The sequence below is a fragment of the Silurus meridionalis genome, chromosome 4 (assembly GCF_014805685.1).
Source record: "Silurus meridionalis isolate SWU-2019-XX chromosome 4, ASM1480568v1, whole genome shotgun sequence".
Lineage (NCBI taxonomy): Eukaryota > Metazoa > Chordata > Actinopteri > Siluriformes > Siluridae > Silurus > Silurus meridionalis.
Window position 1 is genome coordinate 12,337,963 of NC_060887.1, and position 23,848 is coordinate 12,361,810.

The 23,848-nt window shown below is 38.8% G+C and overlaps 1 protein-coding gene and 1 long non-coding RNA gene across 10 annotated transcripts in view; one reads left to right on the top strand and one right to left on the bottom strand.

Annotated features, from left to right (window-relative positions):
• Positions 1-18,567, top strand: part of pou2f2a (POU class 2 homeobox 2a) — a 42,032-nt gene extending 23,465 nt beyond the window's left edge. The window contains exons 2-17 of one of the 9 annotated variants that reach the window (XM_046848128.1): positions 8,409-8,477; positions 8,602-8,636; positions 8,726-8,785; positions 10,115-10,225; positions 10,648-11,001; positions 11,527-11,632; positions 11,810-11,901; positions 12,007-12,144; positions 13,440-13,581; positions 13,811-13,959; positions 14,269-14,460; positions 15,135-15,183; positions 15,281-15,416; positions 16,133-16,195; positions 16,660-16,733; positions 17,018-18,567. In XM_046848128.1, coding sequence (XP_046704084.1) covers positions 8,409-8,477; positions 8,602-8,636; positions 8,726-8,785; positions 10,115-10,225; positions 10,648-11,001; positions 11,527-11,632; positions 11,810-11,901; positions 12,007-12,144; positions 13,440-13,581; positions 13,811-13,959; positions 14,269-14,460; positions 15,135-15,183; positions 15,281-15,416; positions 16,133-16,195; positions 16,660-16,733; positions 17,018-17,319 — 2,072 coding nt within the window. In that variant the 3' untranslated portion in view covers positions 17,320-18,567. Of the gene's footprint in view, positions 1-140; positions 2,728-8,408; positions 8,478-8,601; positions 8,637-8,725; positions 8,786-10,114; positions 10,226-10,647; positions 11,002-11,526; positions 11,633-11,809; positions 11,902-12,003; positions 12,145-13,439; positions 13,582-13,810; positions 13,960-14,268; positions 14,461-15,134; positions 15,184-15,280; positions 15,417-16,132; positions 16,196-16,659; positions 16,734-17,017 lie in introns of those variants that run through there. The other 8 variants (XM_046848130.1, XM_046848127.1, XM_046848129.1 and 5 more) reach the window with 8 other exon arrangements.
• Positions 11,972-14,351, bottom strand: LOC124385050. Its single transcript, XR_006925672.1, has 3 exons — positions 14,283-14,351; positions 13,833-14,008; positions 11,972-12,107 (listed from the first exon to the last, which is right to left on the bottom strand). It is a non-coding gene; the product is annotated as an uncharacterized LOC124385050 (long non-coding RNA).
• Positions 18,568-23,848: the final 5,281 nt, after the last annotated feature.

Sequence of the window (23,848 nt, forward strand, 5' to 3'; positions counted from 1 at the left end):
TATATATATATATATATATATATATATATATATATATATATAAACAGGGATTACTGTATATATAGGTTATAATAACAATATGAGTCATTAGATTTAATTTAATTAGTCTAATGAGTCAGGTATTTAAATGCTTTATCATTAAGTAGAATAATCAGTTTGTATCTGTCTCTTGCTGATCCTGGACATGATTGAATTCATCCAGACCTCATGTGTAAAGTCTGGAGAATTCCCTAAATTGATATACAGCATCTCACAATCCAATAATTTAACCAAAGTCAGTATTTTGGAATATTGCATGCATTAATAATAGCACTTTAATCAGGATTGCGGGTATAGAGGATGTAGTCAAGAGCATCACTGTCAAGTTCAAGAAGAGGACTAGCAGTCATCAAGGCAGGAGACATGAGGGGGGTCGAGGTCAAGTCAAGATCAAGTCCAGAGGAAAGAGACACAAGTCAGGATTAAGACCTAAAACATCACAGGCTATTTGAAGACAAGCCTTTAGTCTTGAGCCCTGAACCTCACATATAGATAAAAAATTCACCATGAATCCTACAGACTGAGGAATCTGGACCAGGAAGAATATTTTTAGGCATGTAAATGTGTTACTATTAGAAGTTTTATTGGCCACATAAAGCCAGAAATATTGACTAGTTACAAAAACTAAATCGGGCTCCAGGCTCTAAATCTGTTTATTAAAAATACATGACATCATTTCATGACAAAAAAACAGGTCAAGACTTGTTCTTAGATAATTAATTGATCTTGAACCAATTCTTGCTAACTCTATCAGCTCTTCGGCTCCATGCGTGTGTTTTATGAACAATTTTTCTGTTTTCTCAAAGAAAGAATGACACCAAGTGTTATTTTTACCAGACTATATTCACCGAGACCCATGCCCAGGACTGAGACAAATCTAAGTCAATACGGAAAATATCTCAAGACCATACACGAGTCCTGCCAGAGGGTGTAAAACTCACCTGCATCTCAAGGCGGCTTAGTGTTGATAAAAGTCCATGCTCCCAATCTAATAGTATGAATTAATACTACATTTGCGCTCGTTATTATTTCCCTCAAACGTGACCACAGGTTAAACTGAGTTCATCTTCGAATTATGTGAATCAACAAGCAGAAACGTGAATTCCTCCAGTGTGAAAATTTGTATGGAAATTATCGATCATTCTATAGCACACCTGTGATGATTCATGTTTCCTCAAAGAGAAATGCTTTTTCTTTTTCCAAAATATACGCACAACGTAAAGCTATTCATAAAGTGTTGCGTATATACATACACACAAGTATTTCAGCTTACACTGGAAAAATGTACTCTTGCTTGGAACGAACCAGAAGGTAGTTCGATAATTATCGTGACGAGCTTGCGGATTCTGAAACCTTTCGGACAACCGGTTGAATTTATTATTATGCGTTTTATTGTTTTTCCAGGCTTAACACAGAATTCTCCTGATAATAAAGTAGTCGTATAAGGATCATGAAATGTTATAGACTCATACCAATCATAGTTTCTACATTGAGCATAAAGAAAACAAGGTAAGAGAAAAGGTTTCATAGCAGAATTTGTGATGACATATAGTTGAACATGGACACAGTTCTTGAATGATGAATAACTGAGCAATAAGCCTGTAGCTGAAAGGCTAATAAAAGTTATGCTGTGAGCCAGAACTGACTAAACACACACATCTTACCCTCCTATATGCTACTCTCATAGATTGTGCTTATTTTCCCCACGGGTGATGTCCTGTGAACTTCAAACTCTCGTGACAAGAGGTATATCGCAGCTCAGAGTGGAAAATCAAAGCTACAAATGGAACACACATCCTCATACTTGCTGTTTACATTGAGGTTTTTAAGTGTGTGGTGTCATGTCAGATAACACACTATAGATCCAGCGTAAGAAAGAGTAAGTCATGTGCGTGAGTGAGAGTAATTGTGTGTGTGTGTGTGTGTGTGTGTGTGTGAGGACTGTGTATCACTGCGGCTCGTGAGTGACTCTTTCCAGCAGCCCCAGCAATTTCCAGTGACAAAAGCTCTCCCCCTCTTTTGTATCTATCTCTTCATCTGTTTATCCTTTCATCTTGTTCGTCAGTGTGGCCGTCCCACTCTCCTGCGGCCCCCTCTTTCTACTCGTCTAAACCCAACGCTGCCCACCATTTTTCTCTCTCTCTTTCTCTCTCTTTTTCTCTCTCACTTGTTTACTTCCTCCTTTACTTCTTCAGTCGCCTATTTTGTCATCGCTGGCCTACTTGCTTCTCTGCCGCTTCCTCTGGCCTGACCATGCGTCTTCACGAAGAGGCTGCATATAATGAGTCGTACGAAGAAAAGACAGAAAAAATCCACGTTATTAATATTAGTGCGCGCCTAAGAAATGTGCACCTTGAACACAGGAAGTAGGCAGCCAGGGGGAGGAGGTGTGGGAGGGCACAGTGGAGAACAGAGGTGAAGGAGAGAAGGAGGGAGGAGAGATAGAGAAGGAGGAGTGGGGAGCAATTTCCTCACCCCTTTTACGTTATCGGTTCGTTCCTTATTGGCCGTGTGCTGACAGGGGGCCGAAAGAGAGACAGAGGGAGCAGTGTGTGAATGTGTAAAAAGGAAGAGAGAAGGAGAAAACGAGAAAGAGAGAGAGAGAGAGAGTTGAAACAAGTGCACACATAAGTATGACAAAGACGGCTCCTATAGCAGCGATGGATTACTCCCATTTGTGGTTGCCAGGTATGTGTCTCTCCTTCCTGTGATGTTACCTGGTTGGACTTTTATTGGGTCAGTTATATGCTGAATGTTGCTGGGACAGGACAAGGTGCTGGTTGACCGGCTGTAGTTTCCAAAAGCCTTTGAAACAATTAGTTGAATAGAAGAAATACAGAGCAATTAAGAGAGAATGATGCAAAAGTATTCAAATGTAGAGAAACCTAATATATATTTGTTTTGGTCAAACACATTATGCTTTTTACATTTAATCAAATTATATTATTGTATCTTTTCTTATATTTGCCAGATTAATACAAGCCTCCAAAATCAGTCATAATTTGTTTACAAATTACAAAAAAAAAAAAAACAAGATTGGGTTGAAATTTACAATTACATACATTGACTTACATAGTGTGCTTACTTGTTTAGTTATAATCAACCATATTGCTCACATCCAGTTCATTCATGTGTGTCTATGTGTGTGTGTGTGTGTGTGTGTGTGTGTGTGTGTGTGTGTGTGTGTGTATGAATGGGAATGCGTGAAGAAAAAAATCTGCACACTGCTGTAAATGCAGACTCTTCATTTTGTTGCTGAGGGGAAACCCTTCAAGGATCCATGTATAGGCCTACGACAGTGTTTCCCTCGTTCAGGGGATTCCAAGCAGGACATTTGAGGAAGCTAAGAGCCCCCTTTGGTCTAAAAGTGTGGTAATAGATATACTGTAGAGATGAGTTTACATTTTGTATAATACATGATGTAATGGGTGAATGTGAAATAGTGCTTTTATGAGGAATGATTTAGTTGCGCCCATAATTTGTAAAAGTGTAGAGGCCAAAAGAAAAGAGAAAAAAATCTGACAGCCTGATTGTAGGTGAGAGAACCAGTTAACACCTCAAATTCTCTGCGCATGTGTGACTTGATTCAAATTGACTAATGCTTTAACATGTCTTGATCTCTAAGAAGCCTGCTTTAGCTTTTGTGTACGGGTTCATGAACGATGACCTGCTTGTTGGTTGTATGATTTGACAGTATTGGAACGTATGCATGTCAGGGAGTGGGAGTTAAAGTGTGTTGGAACGCATTTACGTGAGCGTGACTGAGTAGGAGTCGAATATTTGTATGTGTGGAGGACGTGGTGTTTCCTCCGTCCCTGTTTCTGTACCGATTTTTTATCTCCAGCACTGAGTCCAAGATGGACGGTGGACTATATTCGTACAATGCGTTACGTTGTTATGTATTGATGTAGTTCCGAACCATACAGCATGTCATTCAATACTGCACGCAACAATTAAAGCAACATGACATTCCAAATAAAAGGGTGGAAATGTCAGTGGTTTGTTAGACTGCAGGACGTTCCGTTCAACTCTGCAGATGCTGTTTGTAATAGTAGCAGGAAAATGGATAGAGAGAGAGAATGTCAATTCTGACCTAAATATTTTGATCTAAAATGTTGACTTAACCACCAGTCAAATCAATTTAACTGAAATATAACTCTCTTTCTCCCTTTTCTTTCTCTCTCTCTCTCTCTCTCTCTCTCTCTCTCTCTCTCTCTCTCTCTCTCTCTCATACACACTCTCACACACAAATGCATACACACTTTTTTACTTTATTACTCTTTCTTTCTCGGTATCTCTCTCTCTCTCTCTCTCTCTCACACACACACACACACACACACACACACACACACACACACACACACACAGACTCACAAAACACTCACACTTTTCTCACACTCTTTCATTCACACACATTCACACTCTCACATATACTCACACGTACACACAGACACACTCTTACATACACTTTCTTACACACTCTTTATTTCTCTATTTCTATCTCTCTCTCTCTCTCTCTCTCTCTCTCTCTCTCTCACACATACACTCTTTGTGACACACTCTATCACACACACACACACACACACAAACACTCTCTCTCTCTCTCTCTCTCTCTCTCTCTCTCTCTCGCTCTCTCTCTTTCTCTCTCTCTCTCTCTCGCTCTCTCTCTCTCTCTCTCTCGCTCTCTCTCGCTCTCCAAACCCCCCTCTAACCCCCCCACACACAACTGGTGGTATTACAGGTGGTGCATGATAATGTGATAAGTAGAACGAAGGCTTAACAGTGTATGAGTGGTGCATGTATTTTTATAGATTTGTATTGAAAACCATACTGTCCCAATGAATGCCCCAATATGTAAATAGTTGTCCCCAAATAGACCTTGAGGGGGGCATTTCTAATTTGTCTTTAGGGCATTTAAACGTGAGTCTCTTTTGCATTTGTATATCTGCATTTTAGTAAACTAAAACAACAAATTTTTTTTTTGTTGTTGCTATTCCACAGATCAGGTTAATGGTAGGATTAAAGCCAGCAGCCTCTATTTAAAATGAAAAGGAGGAAGGCTCTAGTGGAAGAAATATAAGCGTGTTGATATTAGCGTGTTTAGTGGTGTGCAGGAGATTAATAATAGCTTTTTTTGACAGTAAGGGTTTAGCACATTGTGCTCCCCCCCGCCTGAGGGGAAATAGAGAGGGAAGTGAGAGACATGCTCTAGACCTCTTATACACATACCCCATCGTGTATGCACTCCACAATCACTTCATTTGAAACTAGACCACTACCGACAAGCACACACCAGCACTGAACTCTGAAAGATTATTACTTAACCAAGTATCTGTAAACTCGAATTATTTACACGAATGTCAATGCTTCTTCATACTCCAATACACCCCATTCTACTAAGGTTGTGCTTGTGAAACTGGCTGATTAATATGATAAATGAGTGGAAAATTGGGGGATGAAATCTTCAGAGTCAGCATCATAGTCTACACACATACATATAGTATATGTAAATATAATCTGTGATGTAATCTCAAAAAATTGGGCAAATTTCACTCTAAACTCCAAAACTGACTCAGGACTTCCACCTTGACTCCAAGCATGATCCGAGTAGGCAGGGGAGAGTGGTGGGGATTTCCTCCAGCAGCACTTCCTCCTGTTCCAAAATTCTGCTTTAATGGATAATGGAAAAGTCCATTAACTGCAAAAAAAAGAAAGACTTTAAGAATGATCTAATCAACTGTGAAGGGCAAATGAATGTCCTTCAATGGTTAATAGTCATATCTCTGTGTCTCATGTTGATATTCGCTTTGTGATATTAGAACAGTAACAATGTAACAGTAACATACTGGACTAATGAACGCTATAACGCCACACATCTGTACTTATTTCTGCATGGCTTTGATAACATACTCGAGAATAATCCGCTTCATTACACCATGACTTTTTTTTTCCAGTAAAGTATCTTATACCTAGTTCTGTGTTTAGCATTCGCTGGTGTGCACAACTAGCATCTTTTTTTAGAGGCTCACAAACGGTTTACACACAAGGGTCATTTTCAAGTTCGAAAAAAATACATTTCACAAGTGCCATCAAGACATGATTAAGGTGTCTCATTCGCCTTCATAGAAATCTTCAACCCTTATTGAATTTGAGATTTGTAAAAATGATTGATGAAAGACTTATATACACAAACTAAATATTCAAAAAAAATGCTGCATTTTATTTAAATATGCACATGAATTATACATATTTATTAGAGCTAAAGTTTTTACTATTGTTATTATTATTTTAATAATAATAATAATAATAATAATAATAATAATAATAACCCATTTTCATTTCCAGATAAAATGATGTATAAGCACAATAACTTTGATGAATGTAAAGTGGTTTCACATCTACATTACAGAGGGCCAAAACCTGGCATATATGTGTCAAATATTTGATTTACTTTATTACTTTAACTAAGAACTTTTCTGTGTAGTTATCCAGTATTTAAGTAAAATACTGGTGTTCTTATTAAGAAATTTTATTTATACTGTGCAGTATATATCAACTGATTGTGACAAGTCAGCACTGACCTGTGTCTGGATAAGCCATAGTTCAATATGTGGACTTAGCAAGACAATTAAAGCATCTCATTTGCCTTCCCAGAGCTCATAATCCCCTTTAAATTTAATAAATAAAAAACATTGCTGAGGTAACATTAGCTAATTTGTTAACTAGCTACATTTGGCTGCAATTCCTTTGCTAATATCAAGTTAGACTAGCATTAATTCCAGTAGCTAACATAAATTAGCTAGGTAGCATCACAAATTTTAACTGAAGTACAGTAATCTAGCCATTTTAGTAATAAAGCATCTGCTTCTTTTCATTTTATGAAGGGTTTTTTTCTAGTAAGCTGTCCAGGCCTGTACAGGACCAAGTGTTAGGGGGAGAAAAATGTCAAATGAGAATCAGGAGTGAGATGTGTGGAAAGAGACTGAAAGACAGCTAGCGGGGTAGGGAAGCGTTTAATATGCAGGTGGCCGATATAATTAGTCAGTCGTTGGGGTTTATTTGCATGTATTTCACAAAAGGGAAGTGAGTGTGTCTGTATGAGAAACTACGTTTAAGGCATGCGTGTGAGAATGGGTGTCTTGGGGGGTTGGGGGGAGTCAATTATTGTAAAGTAAAAAAAAATTTATCTATTTTTTTTCTTAAGTTTTTATATTGTGTTCAGATTTAACTTCCTCTTGTGGTTGGACACAATGTTGTATTATATATTTAGAATTATTTATAAAGACATATCATTAAGATATATATTTTACAGGGGTATGAGTATGCTGTGTAATGTAAAATATAAAATCTTTATTTTTTAATGCTTTATTTTATCTGGATTTTGGCCAATTTTTTACAGGTAATTAATGAATTCTTCCTGTGCACACTTTACTTTATACAGACTTCAACTCTTGTACACTTGCATGATTTTTTACTTTAAAATCTTTTTACATTTTACATTGTAACATCATTCAATTTATTATTCAAAACACTTCAAAATGTACAAAAAGATTTTATGAATCTTTTTAAGTTTTATGCCTCAGATAAGGAGTTTTAATATTATTTTTAATGAACAACTATATAAATATTTATTTTTCCAAATTTCTGCTGAATTATTTTCCTAAACTTTACATTAACAATTATGACAAGAGGGAGAATTGTTCAATATTTCCATCTTTTTTGTCACCTAAAACAAAAAACCTGGTTACACTTTTTTCTAAATCGTATTATAAGTATATACAAGAATAATAAATAGTTGTAGTTATAACAGTATAACATATTTATACTTTATTTATCCAGTATGACATATCCACTGTTTAGTGTCCCGTCTCTGTAACTGATTATCACTGAAGTTCAGTAGAAATTGTGTGTGAATAAAATGCCATGACATCAGATTTTTCTCTAGGCCTCAGTGTGTTTTGTTGAGTTGAACCCTCTTGAGTTGATGTGCTTCGTAAGTGTGTGTGAAATGCGCTTGTGTTTTCCCATATCTTCCCATACATTGTCCCTTTTCGCTGTTATGAGAACTGTGTAATTTTGAGTCAGCAATTTGAGATGAGCTCCAGTTTCTTGAGTGTTGTAACTTGGAAACTGGGGATCTATTCTCTTGCTTTTGTTTGCCTCGAGACACTTAAATGTTTTTTCAAATTTTCTTTCAAATTACTTCCCTTTGCAGTACTGGTGGAAAAAAAAGTTCGCTCTCTTTCATTGCTAACATTATCTCTGACCAAGGAGTCATTTTTCTAGACTCACAGCTGTAGCGATACGGCTCTTTTTCAATTTTGTTCAAGTTTTAACATCAAATTTTGCTCTTTGTCTTTCTCCTGTAGATATCAGAATGTCAAAGCCAATAGAGGTTGAGAATCCGGCGGCAGACTCTCCGATGGAGAACACAGGAGGTATGTGTGTATGCATGAGTGAGAAAGTTCAATGCATCATGAAGTATGCAATGTATTTTTTTATTTATGTATTTTTTTTGCTGTTTTATCTCTTTCTCTCTCTTTTCCTCTGCATTCTTTTTAGATTCAGAGAGGAATGGTTCGGACTCCAATAATCAGGTAGGCTTTTCTTTAAAAGCTTTTTTTTACCACAAAGGTTTTTTGATGAGCGCATTTTTCCAATTGGGTGAACGTTTCCCTTCCAACAGATTCCACCAATGAAAAGCAGCCCGTTCTCACTCTCTCCAACACTAAGTGCCAGCAACAAGGTAAATGACTCATATGAAATGTCTGGGTTTTTTTCCTGCATCGTAGGCTGATTTGCATGTTGATTCACAGAGTTGGTAAATAAAATGAAAGTGTGTATATGCTGGTGAATAAGCTGAAATCTGATATTAAGGCAAAATTCAAGAAATAACAGATAGATAAGGGACTATGAATCGGGAAATCAGGAGGATAGATAATAGAATATATAATAAAATGGTTCTGAATCTGCTATTCTATGCAATTATATAAAGATTATATATTATAGGAAGTAAAAAGAAATCTGGTTCATAACTGTGTGCAGAATTGCTGATAGGTGATGGTTGTGGGTTCTAGTGCAAATGCTAAAACATAATTCAGTGTACAAATGGTACACAATGCTCTGGAATTCTGGGACTCAAAATTTGGCCAAAAGAACTAATTCCATAGACAGCAGTATGATCAGTAGTACAAGTAGTTTTTGATGAATGAATAATTCATGTGACTAATGGTATTTAGCAGGTAAAGTCAGACCAAATCAGTTCTTTACATTCCTTTTATGAACCTATACAAGCTTTCTGCAAAGACATTCCCATAACTCCAATATGTTCCAATTCACCTTCTCGTGTGTGAGAGTTTTGCACTTCAACTGCATTTATATCAAGCATAAAATTCCTCGATTTTTGTTCATTTTATTTGTGGAATTAGACTTCAATAAGACTTCTACCTAAACTGTTATTCTTTCTAATGGCTAGAATTTTGTGTGTTGTGTTTTGTTGTGTGTACATGTGTACAAACCTGGATTGTTAAAAATTGGGTGTTTTTTTTATTTTTTACACAAATATGCTTTTGTTTCTTCAAAATGTTGGCTTGATCTTGGCCAAAACATGCAACTAAATAAACAGCATAATTAGCAAACATAGTGAACAATATTTCTCTTTGACTTATGAAACCATCTTACCACGCTACAGCATTTCTGAGTGAAAGACTCATGTGGTCAATGTTGATTTTTACATTATAACATACCATGTGCAATTAGGAACAGGTAACCCTTTCTGAAATAGCACCGTGTTTGCACCATGCTAGGTGTGTTTGTGCAATAAATGCAGCAGTTATACAGTATATGATGCTGTCCAGCTGAGAAGAACTTAAAGCAAGACCCACGGCATGGCCTTGTTATAGCTGTATATGGCCTTATGTATTGATCAGCCTTTCAGGTTTCCACTAGCACTACAAAAGCAGAGTGCTTTTTGAAGCGTGCATAATGGGACGTTTTTGTCTGGGTTAAGAAGAGTGTGTGCTCTGAGGCAATGTGCTTGCGATGGTGCAGAAACAGCTTCCCTGTCTTTTCTTAGGCCAAGGTGGAAGAGTGTGGAGAGATGTCTCCAGCTTCAGTTCATGCCACGCCTACTCAAACACCCCTCTCACACACACAGCTGATGCTGACAGGAAGCCAGCTGGCAGGAGTAAGACACACACACACACACACACACACACACACACACACACACACACGCGCTTAATGCAATGCTTCGCTCTATGCTTTTACCGCCATCGTGCTTCCTCGTTCAGAATTGTACGTAAATACTGATTGTGTTTATGCAAGAAAATTTATATAATCTTGAATTAAAAAAAAAACGTAAAGAGACATTTCAATATTGATAAAAAATTTTAATTATTTATTTATAGAGTATAGAAGTAATCATCCAGAATGTTGTGTAAGACGAAGGAGTTAGAACTGAATGAAATACTGCTGTATCTGTGGCATTTTTTTCATTAAAAGGAAAAACACTTTTAGTGGGGAACCCAGATATTTAGATCCTACTGTATGCAGCTGTTAAAGTTGTGTCTGCTTTTTTCTTGCACTTCTTGCACTTTTCCTTACCAGAGGGTTTCTCCTTTTCTCTTCCCCTGCACCCTGTCTGACTCTGTCACTGCCTCTGGACTTCCTTCTTGCCCTTCAACTTTCATGCTCCAGCTGACCGCTCTCTTGCCAGCTCAGCAGCAGTTGCTCCTCCAGCAAGCGCAGCTCCTGGCCGCAGCTGTGCAGCAGTCGCAGGCGGCTCATGCAGCCAATCAGCAGCAAACGCAGCAGCAGCAGCAACAACAGCAGGCCAGTCAGCAAGCGGCTTTGCCTCAGCTGCAGGGCCAATCAAAAAGTGCTCAGGAGCAAAGTACTGCTCCTGTCCTGCCCTCTCCTCACCAGCTTGCCCTATCTCAACCAATCCAGCTCACTGCCCAGGTACACCCTTTTCATCTCGGGTCCAGTCATTAAAAAAAAACCCATACGTTCTAATGCCACAACATAAAATTTCAATATGAATGAATAAATCACTTTGCACATGGCAATAGGATTATCACCAGTCTGAGTAGAGATTCTCTTCAGGTTACACATTCCAGTGCCTAGTGGAGCTGAAGCCAGTTGTTATAACTTATGCTCCATTCAAAGGTGGGGATTGTGTTGTTCCAAGGGACCAAGTGGCATTCCTACCACTGGTTTCATTGTAATTGTGATCCGTGTCTTGCTTTTCACTTAAACAATAAATCGCTTCCATTGGCCTTTAGGCGCATTGTTAGTCCACCAAGTTGCTTCATATTCACATAGTTGAATTTTGTCACCTCGCTGGACATGGCCGCATCTAGTTGCATGAACAGTCACTGTCTTAAAGTTGTTAACTCTTGCTAACTTGTAAATGAACCACTTCCGGTCATCCGTCAGTAACTTTTAATTTGACTCACTTTCTGTCACTCACTTTATATTCTTCAGGACATTCAGCAATTGTTGCAGCTGCAGCAGTTGGTCCTTGTCCCAGGGCATCCTTTGTCCTCACCTGCACAGTTCCTTTTGCCACAGACACAGCAAGGGCAGCAAGGTGGGATCCTCACTCTCTGCACTGGATATTTATAAGACTCACTGATATATATACCAGTTTTCACAAACACATTTGAAACAGACACTTTCTTTATGACTGCATTGATCAAATGTGCTTTTCTTTTCTCTCTCTCTCTCTCTCTCTCTCTCTCTCTCTCTCTCTCTCTCTCTAACTCAGGGCTGCTACAGACACCAAATTTGATTCCGCTACCTCAGCAAAACCATGGGGGGCTCCTCACTGCTCCTTCTGCCCTTGGTCTTCAAGCACAGGTAAAGCATAATGTATACAAACACCAAGCACAAAACTGACATACGGGTTCAAGGCTGCTGAGAGATGTGCTTGTTAGATTCATTGCATCCATATTTTTCCAGCAGAGAGAAAAGGTCATGGAAAGCAGTGTGAGTACGGTGAACCCTGTGACTTCTCACAGCGAGGAGCCAAGTGACCTGGAAGAGCTCGAACAGTTTGCTCGCACCTTTAAACAGAGGAGAATCAAACTTGGATTCACACAGGTAGAAAACACACACACACACACACACACACACACACACACACACACACACACACACACACACAAAGTGTAGCAATACAAATCTATACAAAACCCAAAGCAAACACAACTTTAATTTATTTATGTTTAGCTTTTCAGATAGTCCTATTCTGACCTCATATGAAATGAAAAATGACACTTGTGCTGGTTAGTGGTTAGAGGGGTAGTGGGAATGGTGCCTAATGTACTGCAGCTATCTGTACACTAGGGGGCTGTAGACAACTAACACAAGCAGTCAAGACTTCACCCTTATAGGCAGACATGGTTTATACCAGGGGTCACCAACCTTTTTAAAACTGAGAGCTACTTCTTGCGTACCGATTAATGTGAAGGGCTACCAGTTTGGTACACACTTCTGAAATAACAAATTTGCTCAATTTACTTTCAATTATATGTTATTATTAATAATGAATTATTCATCTATGTGAAGACACTGATCATGTTAATGACTTCTCACAATAATGATCAACAATGATTTGACAAGGTGGGAAACAGATAAATATCAATATGCAAAACTTTATTTATATAACTTATATAAACTAATATAACTATATATAACTTTATACCAATGCAAGTGTGATTTAATTTATTTTTAGAAAGGGCCCGTGGGCAACTCATGTGGTCCTTGTGACCATGTTGGTAACCCCTTGTTTATACACTGTAACACAGAAAGGATGAACTTTCTAAAAGTTAAATAAGATTTTAATTTGTATCACATTTTTCACAACCAATCACAAACTTGTGTTTCATTTATTTGTTAGACACAAGTGTACAAAATCGATCTATCACTAGTCGCTATAGTAATTTAAATGCTTACTTGAATATCTGTTTTTTTGGAAATACTGGACCGTGTTTGCGTAGACTACAACCAGAAATCCAAAAGTGGTAACTGAATGGTTAAGGCAATGGGAAAGGGCCAGAAGGGCCAGTTTAAATCCCAGCACCACCGATCCTCCACTTCTCAGCACAAAACGAACTTTAAATTCATTTTACTGCATTCGCTTTCAGTGATAACTAAGGAGTTGATAGTAATCTGTGGAATGCTAAATAAAATTGTAATAGGAATAGCTGAAGTTTTTAGGTTCCTGATTATATTTTCAACAAATTAGACAGAAGGTAAGGACTGCGATTTCTGACTTTACGATTAAACTATCCAGTGTCTATTGTAATTGCTACTTATATTCTCTCTCTCTCTCTCTCTCTCTCTCTCTCTCTCTCTCTCTCTCTCTCTCTCTCTCTCTCTCTCTGACCTCTAAGGGTGATGTGGGACTGGCTATGGGCAAACTGTATGGGAATGATTTCAGTCAGACAACCATCTCACGCTTTGAAGCCCTCAATCTCAGCTTTAAGAACATGTGCAAACTTAAACCTCTACTAGAAAAGTGGCTCAATGATGCCGGTAAAAGCTCCATCACACACTGAACATTCCAAAAAATATAAAAAATACAAATGGATTACTTTAGTTGACTACACACATTTACACTGATTTTAAATGATTTATTCTATAGCAATGTTACAACATAAAGTATACTTATCTACAGATAAACTGATAATAACTCTACTGGTGGTGGCTGATTATATATAATATATAATAATAATATAATAATATTTAATATAAAATTGTGCAGAGACCATGTCATTGGACAGTACCTTGCCAAGTCCCAGCTCTCTGTCCTCACCATCTCTGGCCTATGAGGGCCTGACTGCCCGCCGCCGCAAGAAACGCACCAGCATAGAGACGAATGTTCGTGTGGCTTTGGAGCGCAGTTTTAGCACGGTAAGCGGAACATCTGAGTAACATCTGGGCAGCATTTAGTTACGCTTTACTGCAGATCAAACCATGTACAAAAATAACAATTATTCTATTGAATGTTTGAATATGAACTCTGTACACATATGTGTGTGTGTGTATATATATATATATATATATATATATATATATATATATATATATATATATACACACACACACACACACACACCATAAGCGTATGACTGTTATAACCCTGTGACAGACACTGTGCAATCATGCTTGTAATGTGTAGGAATGTCTTAAATAAAACTGTGTTGTTCCGTTGCCACTCAGAACCAGAAGCCTACCTCAGAGGAGATTCTACTCATCGCTGAGCAGCTCAACATGGAGAAGGAGGTGATTCGCGTCTGGTTCTGCAACCGCAGACAGAAAGAGAAACGCATTAACCCCTCCAGTGCCACCCCTCCCCTGCCCAGCCAAACCCAGCCTGCCACACACAAACCCCCCTGCTACAGCCCACATATGGTACGGCCCGGCCTGGTCCTCACACCCACACTCTCACCCCTAATGACCCTGTCATTGTTTCTCCTGCATGCGCAGACTATTCCAGCCTTCTTCTTCTGACACGATGTTCTTCTGTTAATTCCTGGACATCGTCCAATCCATTCTACATTGCTTGTTTTTTTTTTTTGTTTTTTTTTAACAGAACATAATCTGCCAAAAACATAAACTAACAAAAATCACATTTTACTTAAAATATCTCATTATCAGGTGTTATTTGTACTCTGAAAGCACTTTATTAGGTACCTGTAAACCTGTAAAATTAAAGAGGTTTATGAGTATAATATTAAAGAATTTTATGAAATAAAATAAGCTAATAATAAACATGTAGGAGAACAAAACCTGAAATGACAAACTGCATGGCTCTGGTGGTCGAACTCACTAGTGACCAGTAGTGATACCAATCAAGTGAATGTACCTACTAAAGTGGTCTAGGCTATGTACCTTATTAGTAGACACTAGTTAGTGATTTTTAAAACAAAGTAAAAAAAAAAAAAGGACACTTGAGTGACGTAGTCCCTGTTTTGCTTCCTTTCTTTCTTTCTTTCTTTCTTTCTTTCTTTCTTTCTTTCTTTCTTTCTTTCTTTCTTTCTTTCTTTCTCTCCCTCCCTCCCTCCCTCACTTCTGTTTCTCCTCAGATGCAAGGCCAGGGACCGTCCCAACCTGTTAACAGTCTCAGCACAGCAGGTAGGACACACCTACAAGCAGTCAACAAAATCTGTTAGTTAGCATGTCAGTTCCTCAGTGAATTGTATTTAAGTATTAAAACTGCATCACTTCTCAGCCACCACCATGCCCTCGGTTTGTCCGTTGACCCCGACTGGTCCCTCCTCGAGCTCCACCCCTTCACCTGTGACTCCGTCTCCTCGCAGTGATGCCAGCCCTGTTCCTGCCACACACGCATTAAATCTGAACACAGGGTGAGTCACTCAGATGCCCCACACTCTAGTATGTTCAAACTAATCTGTCATGTGTACAGAAAAACAGTTTACCACTTACACTTAAGATATAGGGACGGTTGTTGTGGTACATCACAATATTATCTTTAGCTGCCTGCAGTCAAATCGTAAATTGTACAAAGTTAGGTATATTGATGTGACAAATATACATGATACCAGAGTAGAAGTACAGATATTCGTGTTTTAAAATACTCTGATAAACAGACTTTTTCACTCAAGTTGAAGTAAAGAAGTTTGGGTTCTGAAATGTACTTAAGTAAAAAGTAGCCTTTACTGTTACCTGTTTTAGTGTCACGCCGGTAACCAAATCGGCGAGTGTAAAAAGTTGCCAGAAAAATAGACAGTGAAGTAAAGTAATGATACCAGAAAATTCTACATAAGTACAGTAATGAAGTATTTGTACTTCATTACTTCCCACCTCTGCATGGTACATATATATCTTGATGTACTCAATATCTCCAAAAATTCCCCATCAATTCCCGCTCTCCAGCTAACACTCCCATCATACGACCTACCATCTAGGAGAATGAAAGCTATTACATGCTTTCTACAAGGGGCATAATATGTGTGAGTATATATGTACTATATATAGTACATATATAGTAAGTATATATAGTATATTTGTTAATATGTAAGTGTGCATATATGTGTGTGTGTGTGTGTGTATGGCTTTACAGTTCATGGCGTAACAAGAACGGTGACGTGTCAAACTACATCACCGATTTTGCTGCAAATCTGAGGTAAATAAATATCTAAAAAAAAAAAGACTGTGCACCCTCACACACACTCACATACTCAGATATTCCACTTAAGCTTTCAAGATGAAAGCAAAAGTAACTGTGTCTCAAGTACGACCACATAACAGATTTGTAATCCACTTTCACACATTTATGTTTATAGACTAGTAAAAATATGATCAGATATCCGGAGAGCACTTCCTTCCCGAAATCTATAATTAGGGAAAAAAAAGCAGAATCAGCTAATGACTAAATATTTTGCGACTAATGTAGGTGTTAGTTTCCCACTTCAAATAACGTGCCTTGTTTTCCAGTGTGTGCTATCTCTTATGCTTTTTGATGTGCCACTGTATTTTTCCTTTCCTCCCCCCCCAACTGTTCTTGTTTGTGTGTACTTATGTGTGTGTGTGTCTGTGTGTGTGTGTGTGTGTGTGTCGCACGCTTGCGTATTTGTGTGCTTGACTCAGGAATACGGTGATTGGAGTTAACACAGGAATGAACCAAGTTCTTCGTGGCAGCAACCCAATCGCCACGATTCAAGGTTTGTGTGGAAAGCAGGAAACTGAAGGGAAATGAGGTGGAGAAACAAATGGGGAAGGCGAATGAGGAACCAAAAGAGAGGGGACATGAAATAAACTGAAATATTTACATCGTGTCTTGTCATGTCATCAGTGTGCGTGCAGTGGCGTGCTTTGCTTTCTGTGTGACGAGCGTTTGCTGATGTGGTGCTTCATCTTTTCTCATATAAAATTCTTAGGCTGTTTTGTGAGTAACAATTGCTATTGTTCTTGTATATGACTCGTCTGTCTACTCCCTGTCTCTCAGCTCTGGCAGCCAGTGGTGGCCAAACCACCATTTCCAGTCTTGAAGGTGGCAGCAAGGTGCTGTTTGGTAGTTCTGGAGGACAAAGGTCAGGACTCCCTTCTTCCCTCTTCCTTAACCACCCTTCATTGTTGCCCATGGCAGCGGGCACAGCTCTGGGATTGGCCAACTCGATCGTTTCCAAATCTGGCAGGCCTCTATTCATGGATGGCATGAGCCCCTCACCCTGCTCAAGCCCTGACTCTTCCTGCTCTTCCAGCGACTTGCTACACAGCCCACATGACCTGGGGAGCGGCCAAGATTGAGGGACACTTTTCGGGAAACCAATCACAGGACCAGGAGGAGGATCTTCAACCTCCTATCACAACCAAAGCATCTCTTGTCTCTCTTTCTTCCTTCGGCCTTTTTTTTAAATGTCTTTCACACTTTCTCTCTTGCTCTCTCCTGCTCTCCTGATGCCAAAAATACACAAAGTGGAAGAGGGGAGAGATGAAGAGACAGAGGTGAAGATGAGGCTAAGCGAAGAAGAGAGATTTACATGTAAACCAAAAATTCACCTGGAGGTCTAGTGGAACGTGGTTGACCGAGCGTGGCCACTTCTCCGCCGTTTTTGTTGTTGTTTTTTTTTTCTCTTTCTCTCTGTCTATCTCTCTGTTTCTCCAGAGAGTGTAAAGAAATACAAGAAAGGAAGGACAATAGACACTGGTTTAAGAACTGCAGGAATCAGAGGAAGGAGCTGATGATCCTTGAGCCAAAAATAGCAAAATGAAAAACAAACTTATTTGTTGCAGAACGGCAGTCAGACTTCAGCTCGCACCAGTCTGGAGAACTTTAAACCAAAAAGAAAATATGATAGAGGTGAACTTTTAAAGACTCGCAGTGACAAAAAAAAAAGACAACCATACCAAAAACCCATATACCAAAAAACAAACAAAACCAAAAATACGGAAGGAAAAGCTTTATCCCGTGGACCTGTAAATAGTCCAGCGTCCAGCACCAGACCCACACCAATGATCCAGCAACCTCCTGCTCCATCATTTCATCCGACATTCTCTCATTTTGTCTGTCAATAGATCAGTATTAGTTATATTACTGTTTTTGTTTTGTTTTTTGTAGTGAAGAGGTGAATCTCCAAGTGATAGCTGTGTATTGCTGTGCAACAGTGAACGAGCAAAGCTCAGAAGTGTCAATATTTTTTTATTTTTTTTTGCTAGAAGTCTAGGTATGTACAAATCTCTCCCGCTTTTCTACCTCTTTATCAGGTTTTCTTCTCTCTTGCCTTAGTTCCCATTGCCGTTCGTAAAGTATCCATATTCGAGTAGCTTTTTTGTTGTTTAACCATCATCACTGTCATTTCATCTTCAGCTTCATGTTCATCGCACATGTTAACCACCCAGGGGGTGTTGTGTATTTCAGAATGTCATGCAAATCAGATGTATTTAATACAAGGTCAGTTGGTGTTCCTGCATGTTTTTTTAACGTCTCGTTTGTGTCTCACGTTCATGTTCATTCTGTCTAATCTCCATTAAAAAAAAAACACTTTGAATCCATTATCTACATTTTTCACCTCTTTCATACTTGCTCCTTGTTGGATACCAAAGTGACTCATCATGGGTCTCTCACTGCGCTGCAGACGGAGAGCGGAAACTCCCTTCCCTCAGATGCACTCCCAACTCCCATACACACATACACAGACACATACACACATCACTGAGTGGACATCACTGGGGGAACTTTTGAGGAACGGGCGTTTTCATTATCCCTGGCACTTCATGTACGAAGTAAAAAAAAAAACACAAAAAAAAACCACAAAAAAACTTGCAGCCAACCATAATTCTAGAGATTCACAGAAGCAAACCAAAAAAAAGTTTCCAAGCCAAATATGGAAGGAGCTGATGAAGAGGAGGCAAGAAAAAAACGAGCAGATCTCTGTTTATCCCTTTATCCATCTGTGAAAGAAAGTCAGGGATAATGTCAGGGGTAGATGATTACAACATAGATGGATTCATGGAGGAGTTCCATGCTCTTCTTCTTCCTGTTACTCAAACCCTTCCTGGTCTTTGAGATGGGAGCTTTGATGACCTCACCGAAGTTAAAGATATGTGGCTGGTTTCTTTTAGGGGTTGGGAAGGACGTTCTTTTTCTTCCTTTTGGCTCTTTTATTTTGTTTCTGTCTGTCCGGTTTGTTGGGAATCTTTTCTCTTCTAAGTGTGTAGCTGCTGTTCCCTGTTCCTTTGATATTTGGGGTTTTTTTTGTGCTATGATGATTTTTTTTTTTTTTTTGGGAGGGGGCGGTTGGGGGTTTTGGGGAAACATATTCAAGTATTATAAAATTGTTCTTTTTATTTATATATATATATATATATATATATATATATATATATATATATATATATATATATATATATCCTTCTTGTTCCTAGTCGTGCTATAGACTCCATCAGGTGGTTGGAGAAATACTGAGAGCATTCATCTAAACAGATCAACTAGGATGAAGATGAACACAAGTACACCCAGACACCCAAGAAACAAAAAAGGCCAAAGCTTTAACTCATAAATCAGATATCAAATGAAAGGGGCGCGTATACAGCAAACGATCAACGCCACGCAGTGTGATAAAGAACGCAGGTGTGGAGGTGATCGGAGCTTCTGAAAAGGGACTGATTGAACCCTGTTTCTCCACATGACCGTTTAGATGGAATGGCTCACTTAGTGCTTCTATAGATTTTTTTGTAGTAAATGATCTATGTTACGATGCTTACTTATTGCTGATGTATAGAAAAGGGTTAAAAAATAAGGAAAAAGAAAAAAAAAAGTTGCAAACTTGATTTCAAGACCAAAATATTTCCGTTGGTTTTCTGGACTTCCTTTTTTTTTTCAACCTCACACCACTTTTGTGATTGTTCTGATTATACAGATGAACTGATTTGTATTATTTATTTTATTTATTTGTCTGTATTTATTTATTTATCTATCCCAAAAGCATTTTTTTTATTGCTATGTTTGAGGCATCCGATTGTGTCAAAATGTAATTCTACATCGCCAAGGCAACCTTTTCAAAACCAAATCTATAAAAAAGAATGCAACCGTTGGTCCTTATGGACTAATGTCCAAAAGCTGGGACGCACGCTCGTCCTCCTAAACCCTCGGCTCCGTCTATTTGGGCGGAGTTTGCGTAGGGATAACCTTTCAGGGTGAAGAGCAGCACTGCGCCAGACGCTAACCGACCTTCTGGGTGAACGTCAAATGTTTTAGCACAATGTTACAGTGACCTTTTGACAAGCTTGGGTTAGAAAGTAGAGGAATGATGCGAGATTTTTTAGCAATGAATAATAACCATATTTAAGCATTATATCTGCTGTAATGAATGTGAACATTTTTTTATTGGTCTAGATCTTATATTGTAGCCATCAACTAAAGGAAATCGGCAGGAGCGGTTATCGATAACTTTGAACTTTGTTACGAGATGTTTTCCTGGGAATCTGAGCGCATCATTACTTGATCATTTGCCTGCATTGCTGTGATGATGATGATTGCCAGCGTTGAACGCAGTGCTGCTCGAAGCCTTGAGCCGAAAGCTTTAAACAGCTACAAAACCAAAAAAACAACAACTGGAAGAGAGGAAAGATGGAGGGAATTGGATCAAAGAGGAAAAAAAGTGCAAAGAGGGGATTTTGTGCAGAAAACGGTCAGGGCCGTGGAGGACTAGGAAAGAAATGTAGCAGAATCACGTCGCTGCGGTCTCCATCTTTCTCTCTCTAGTGCTCTGCTCGACTTCCTTTTTTCCGCTTTTCTTTCTCGTTGTCTGTGTCTGATCAGGTTGAGAAGAGAGATAAGTTCCTCAAATACCTCACTCTCTTTGACGATAAACCAAACAAACGAATGCTTTAAGCAGAACGATGCATCTGCTTGTAGCGTGTACAAAAAAAAACGGGCTGCTTCTGGGTAAACTGAAAGAGGTCAGGGGAGGGAGATCAAAGTTTGAAAAAAGGTCACAATGGTCTCGTGTTGCATCCATGAGCTTCTCAGATAAGCTTTACCAAAGTCTACATGTTAATTCCGTTTGCTTTTTCTAGGGTGCACACAGATGATATAGGGTCCAAAAGTCTGTCTTCTTTCAATGAGTGTTCTTTAATCAGGAAAATGAATACAGTACGCAAAGGAAATCGACCATTAACAATGTGTTATCAGTGTTTCCATGATAACCTTTTAACGTTGTTTAGGTTGGATATTCAAACAGATTTCGGTTTCTTGATTTCTCAAGCATTCAGTCTGTTTGACATGATATAGTATTGACTGAATTGTAATGTTATATATTGACACTGAAAGAAAGAAAAACACTGAGTCTACATCATTCTGTACAATATTATCTCTCTCAAGCAAACTTGTCAAAGTAGTGAAGTCGTGTTCGGAGGACAAGGGCATAAGAGCTAGTCATTATACGTCTTGCTTGATTTTTTTTTTCCCAGCTGGCAATTATGACTCAGAGTGACACTTGAGCAGTCGTAAGGACATAATGAGAGCAAATCAGAGATGAGTCAGGCGCAGCCCCCTCTTCTCAGCCTTTGAATCAACATTCTGTCGAAATGAGTGGACAACAGCGAAAACGAAACGGGACCATTGCGTAGACCTTGGGGGTAGGTTCTCTCTGCCCTTTTTTGACCTCAGCTCAACTCCTCTGCCTTTCTTCAGCCCTTAAAGCCACTTCTACAGTCAGCAAATCTTACTGCACCTTTCCAGCTTGCGATTATAGTCTGACACCATCTTATTAGGTCGCGGGGTTCGCTCCAGCGCATGGCGATTGGCCAGTTCACTAGAACATTCGCTGAAAGCCCATTGGCCAGAGGTCCTATCTGTCAGCTGAGGGAGGTGCTGAGGGTTGGTGACTGGGTAGAGGCTGAGACTGTTGTTGCTAGGTGACTTTTGTTAAGTGGAAAGAGTGTGAGAGTCAATAAATCGGGTACCTGTTTGCATCAAGGGATCACTGAATTCCACAGAATGTCTTCACTACTGAGATGATATATACGGTATATGCAATGCAATGAAAAGCTTAATCCACCTCAGGAGCTTGATAGTCTGATTTTCCATGAACCACAGACAGTGTTAGGCTCGAAATGCAGGGGTAATTCAGGACCGGCATTTTTCTCTCTCCAACTCTTTTCCACTTGTTTTCTTTTTCTCTTGCTTACTGTCATTCAGAAGGTCAGATTTTGCCGTATGCCGTCTCGGGCTCTCTCAGTGAAGTGAAACACCAGAGAACGATACCAAAGCAAACATTTCACTGACAGACCTGACACATCATACACATTTCCTGGAATGAATCTTTAACAATCTTTAACTGTTTTAACTGAATAAGTGCAAAGGCAAGCCATTTATTGCTTTTGACACATTTTCTGATGTTGCTAAAGCCGGGGTGTAAAGCCTGCCATTGGCTCTTGCTCAACCATCACAGAGGCCCGATTACTGTATTTTCCTTAGTAATGGTAAACGACAGCACAGCAAAGCAGAGAAAAAGAAAGCAAGATATCGACTCTTCTCTTTTTTTTTTCTTTATTCTTTGTTTTAAAAAAATACAGCTTCAATCCAAAGGAATAACAATAAAAGAGCAAATATCTTAAACTCTTCTAGTTAAACCAAAGATCTCCACTAATGCATCTTCTGCAGCTTTTCTGTTGTTGTTTATCTTATCTTTTCTTTTTTTCCTCCCCTACCTATTTCTCTGTGTTCACCTAGCAACTCCAGTTTCTTGAACGATGGCCTCAGCAATCCAAAGCAAATCATCATAAATGATGATTTTGATAAAAATTTATATTTTTTAATTATTTGCTATTGGGGAAATCTTTTGCTTCTCATGAAGGTTATGGTGACGATGATTATGACGATGATAAAATAGTTTATGTTCATGATTTGTCTGTGATTACTTTTATGATGCTGATCTGTCCCTTCTGCGTGTGTGTGTGTGTATATGTGTGGGTGTGGCTGGATGAGTGTGCGGCTGTAAAAGTACATGCATTTATGTGTATGTATTTGCGCGTGTGTGTGTATGTTACATATACAGTACCTATTTTATTTTGATACAGTTTGTGTGCATGTGTGCGAGCGTGCATGAGTGCGTATGCGTGTGTGTGTGTATGTGTTTAAACACATATGTGAGGTGTGTGACCCCTAATAACTTTTCCTTTGATGTGAATAGTCCTTTTCTTCCCTGTCCCCTTTCCTTCCTCTCTTCCCTATGGTGACAGGTTAGCCTTTTAGTGTATTTATCTCTAAAACAAAAAAAAAAAATAGAGGAGAAAAAAAGATGAAAATAACTTGCTTGTTCATTGTACAGTGTTGTTCATTTTAAGTCATTTTTGTAACTGAAAGTGTCTCGCTCATCCAAATAAAACTGGTAGAATACTATGAATGGACACTGTGTCTTCTTAAAAAAAGAAAAAAGAAAAGAAAAAACATCCTCTTACACCTTGCCAAGTGAACCTTGTCAAAGGTGCATTAAGCAAATTACCAGTTGGAAGCTTAGAGTTATGTCCTGCTATGTTTAGCCCTGTAAATAAACAGCTTGGCACAGACTCTTAGTAACACGAGCGGTGTTTAAACTGGTGACTACAGGTCAATGCATGTCATTTCGGTGTAGCTAAAAGCCACACTGATATTAAACAGTCTATATGCTACCAATGGACAGTCATATACAACATATTTGGTTCTTGTTGTATGTCTCAGTAGGGAGATAATGTTAGTAAACAGTCAGGCAGCTAACCTCACATGCATGTCATGATTCCCCAGTCGCAGATAAATAAACATAAAGATAATTGCCTGATTTTCTAATTTGCTTAA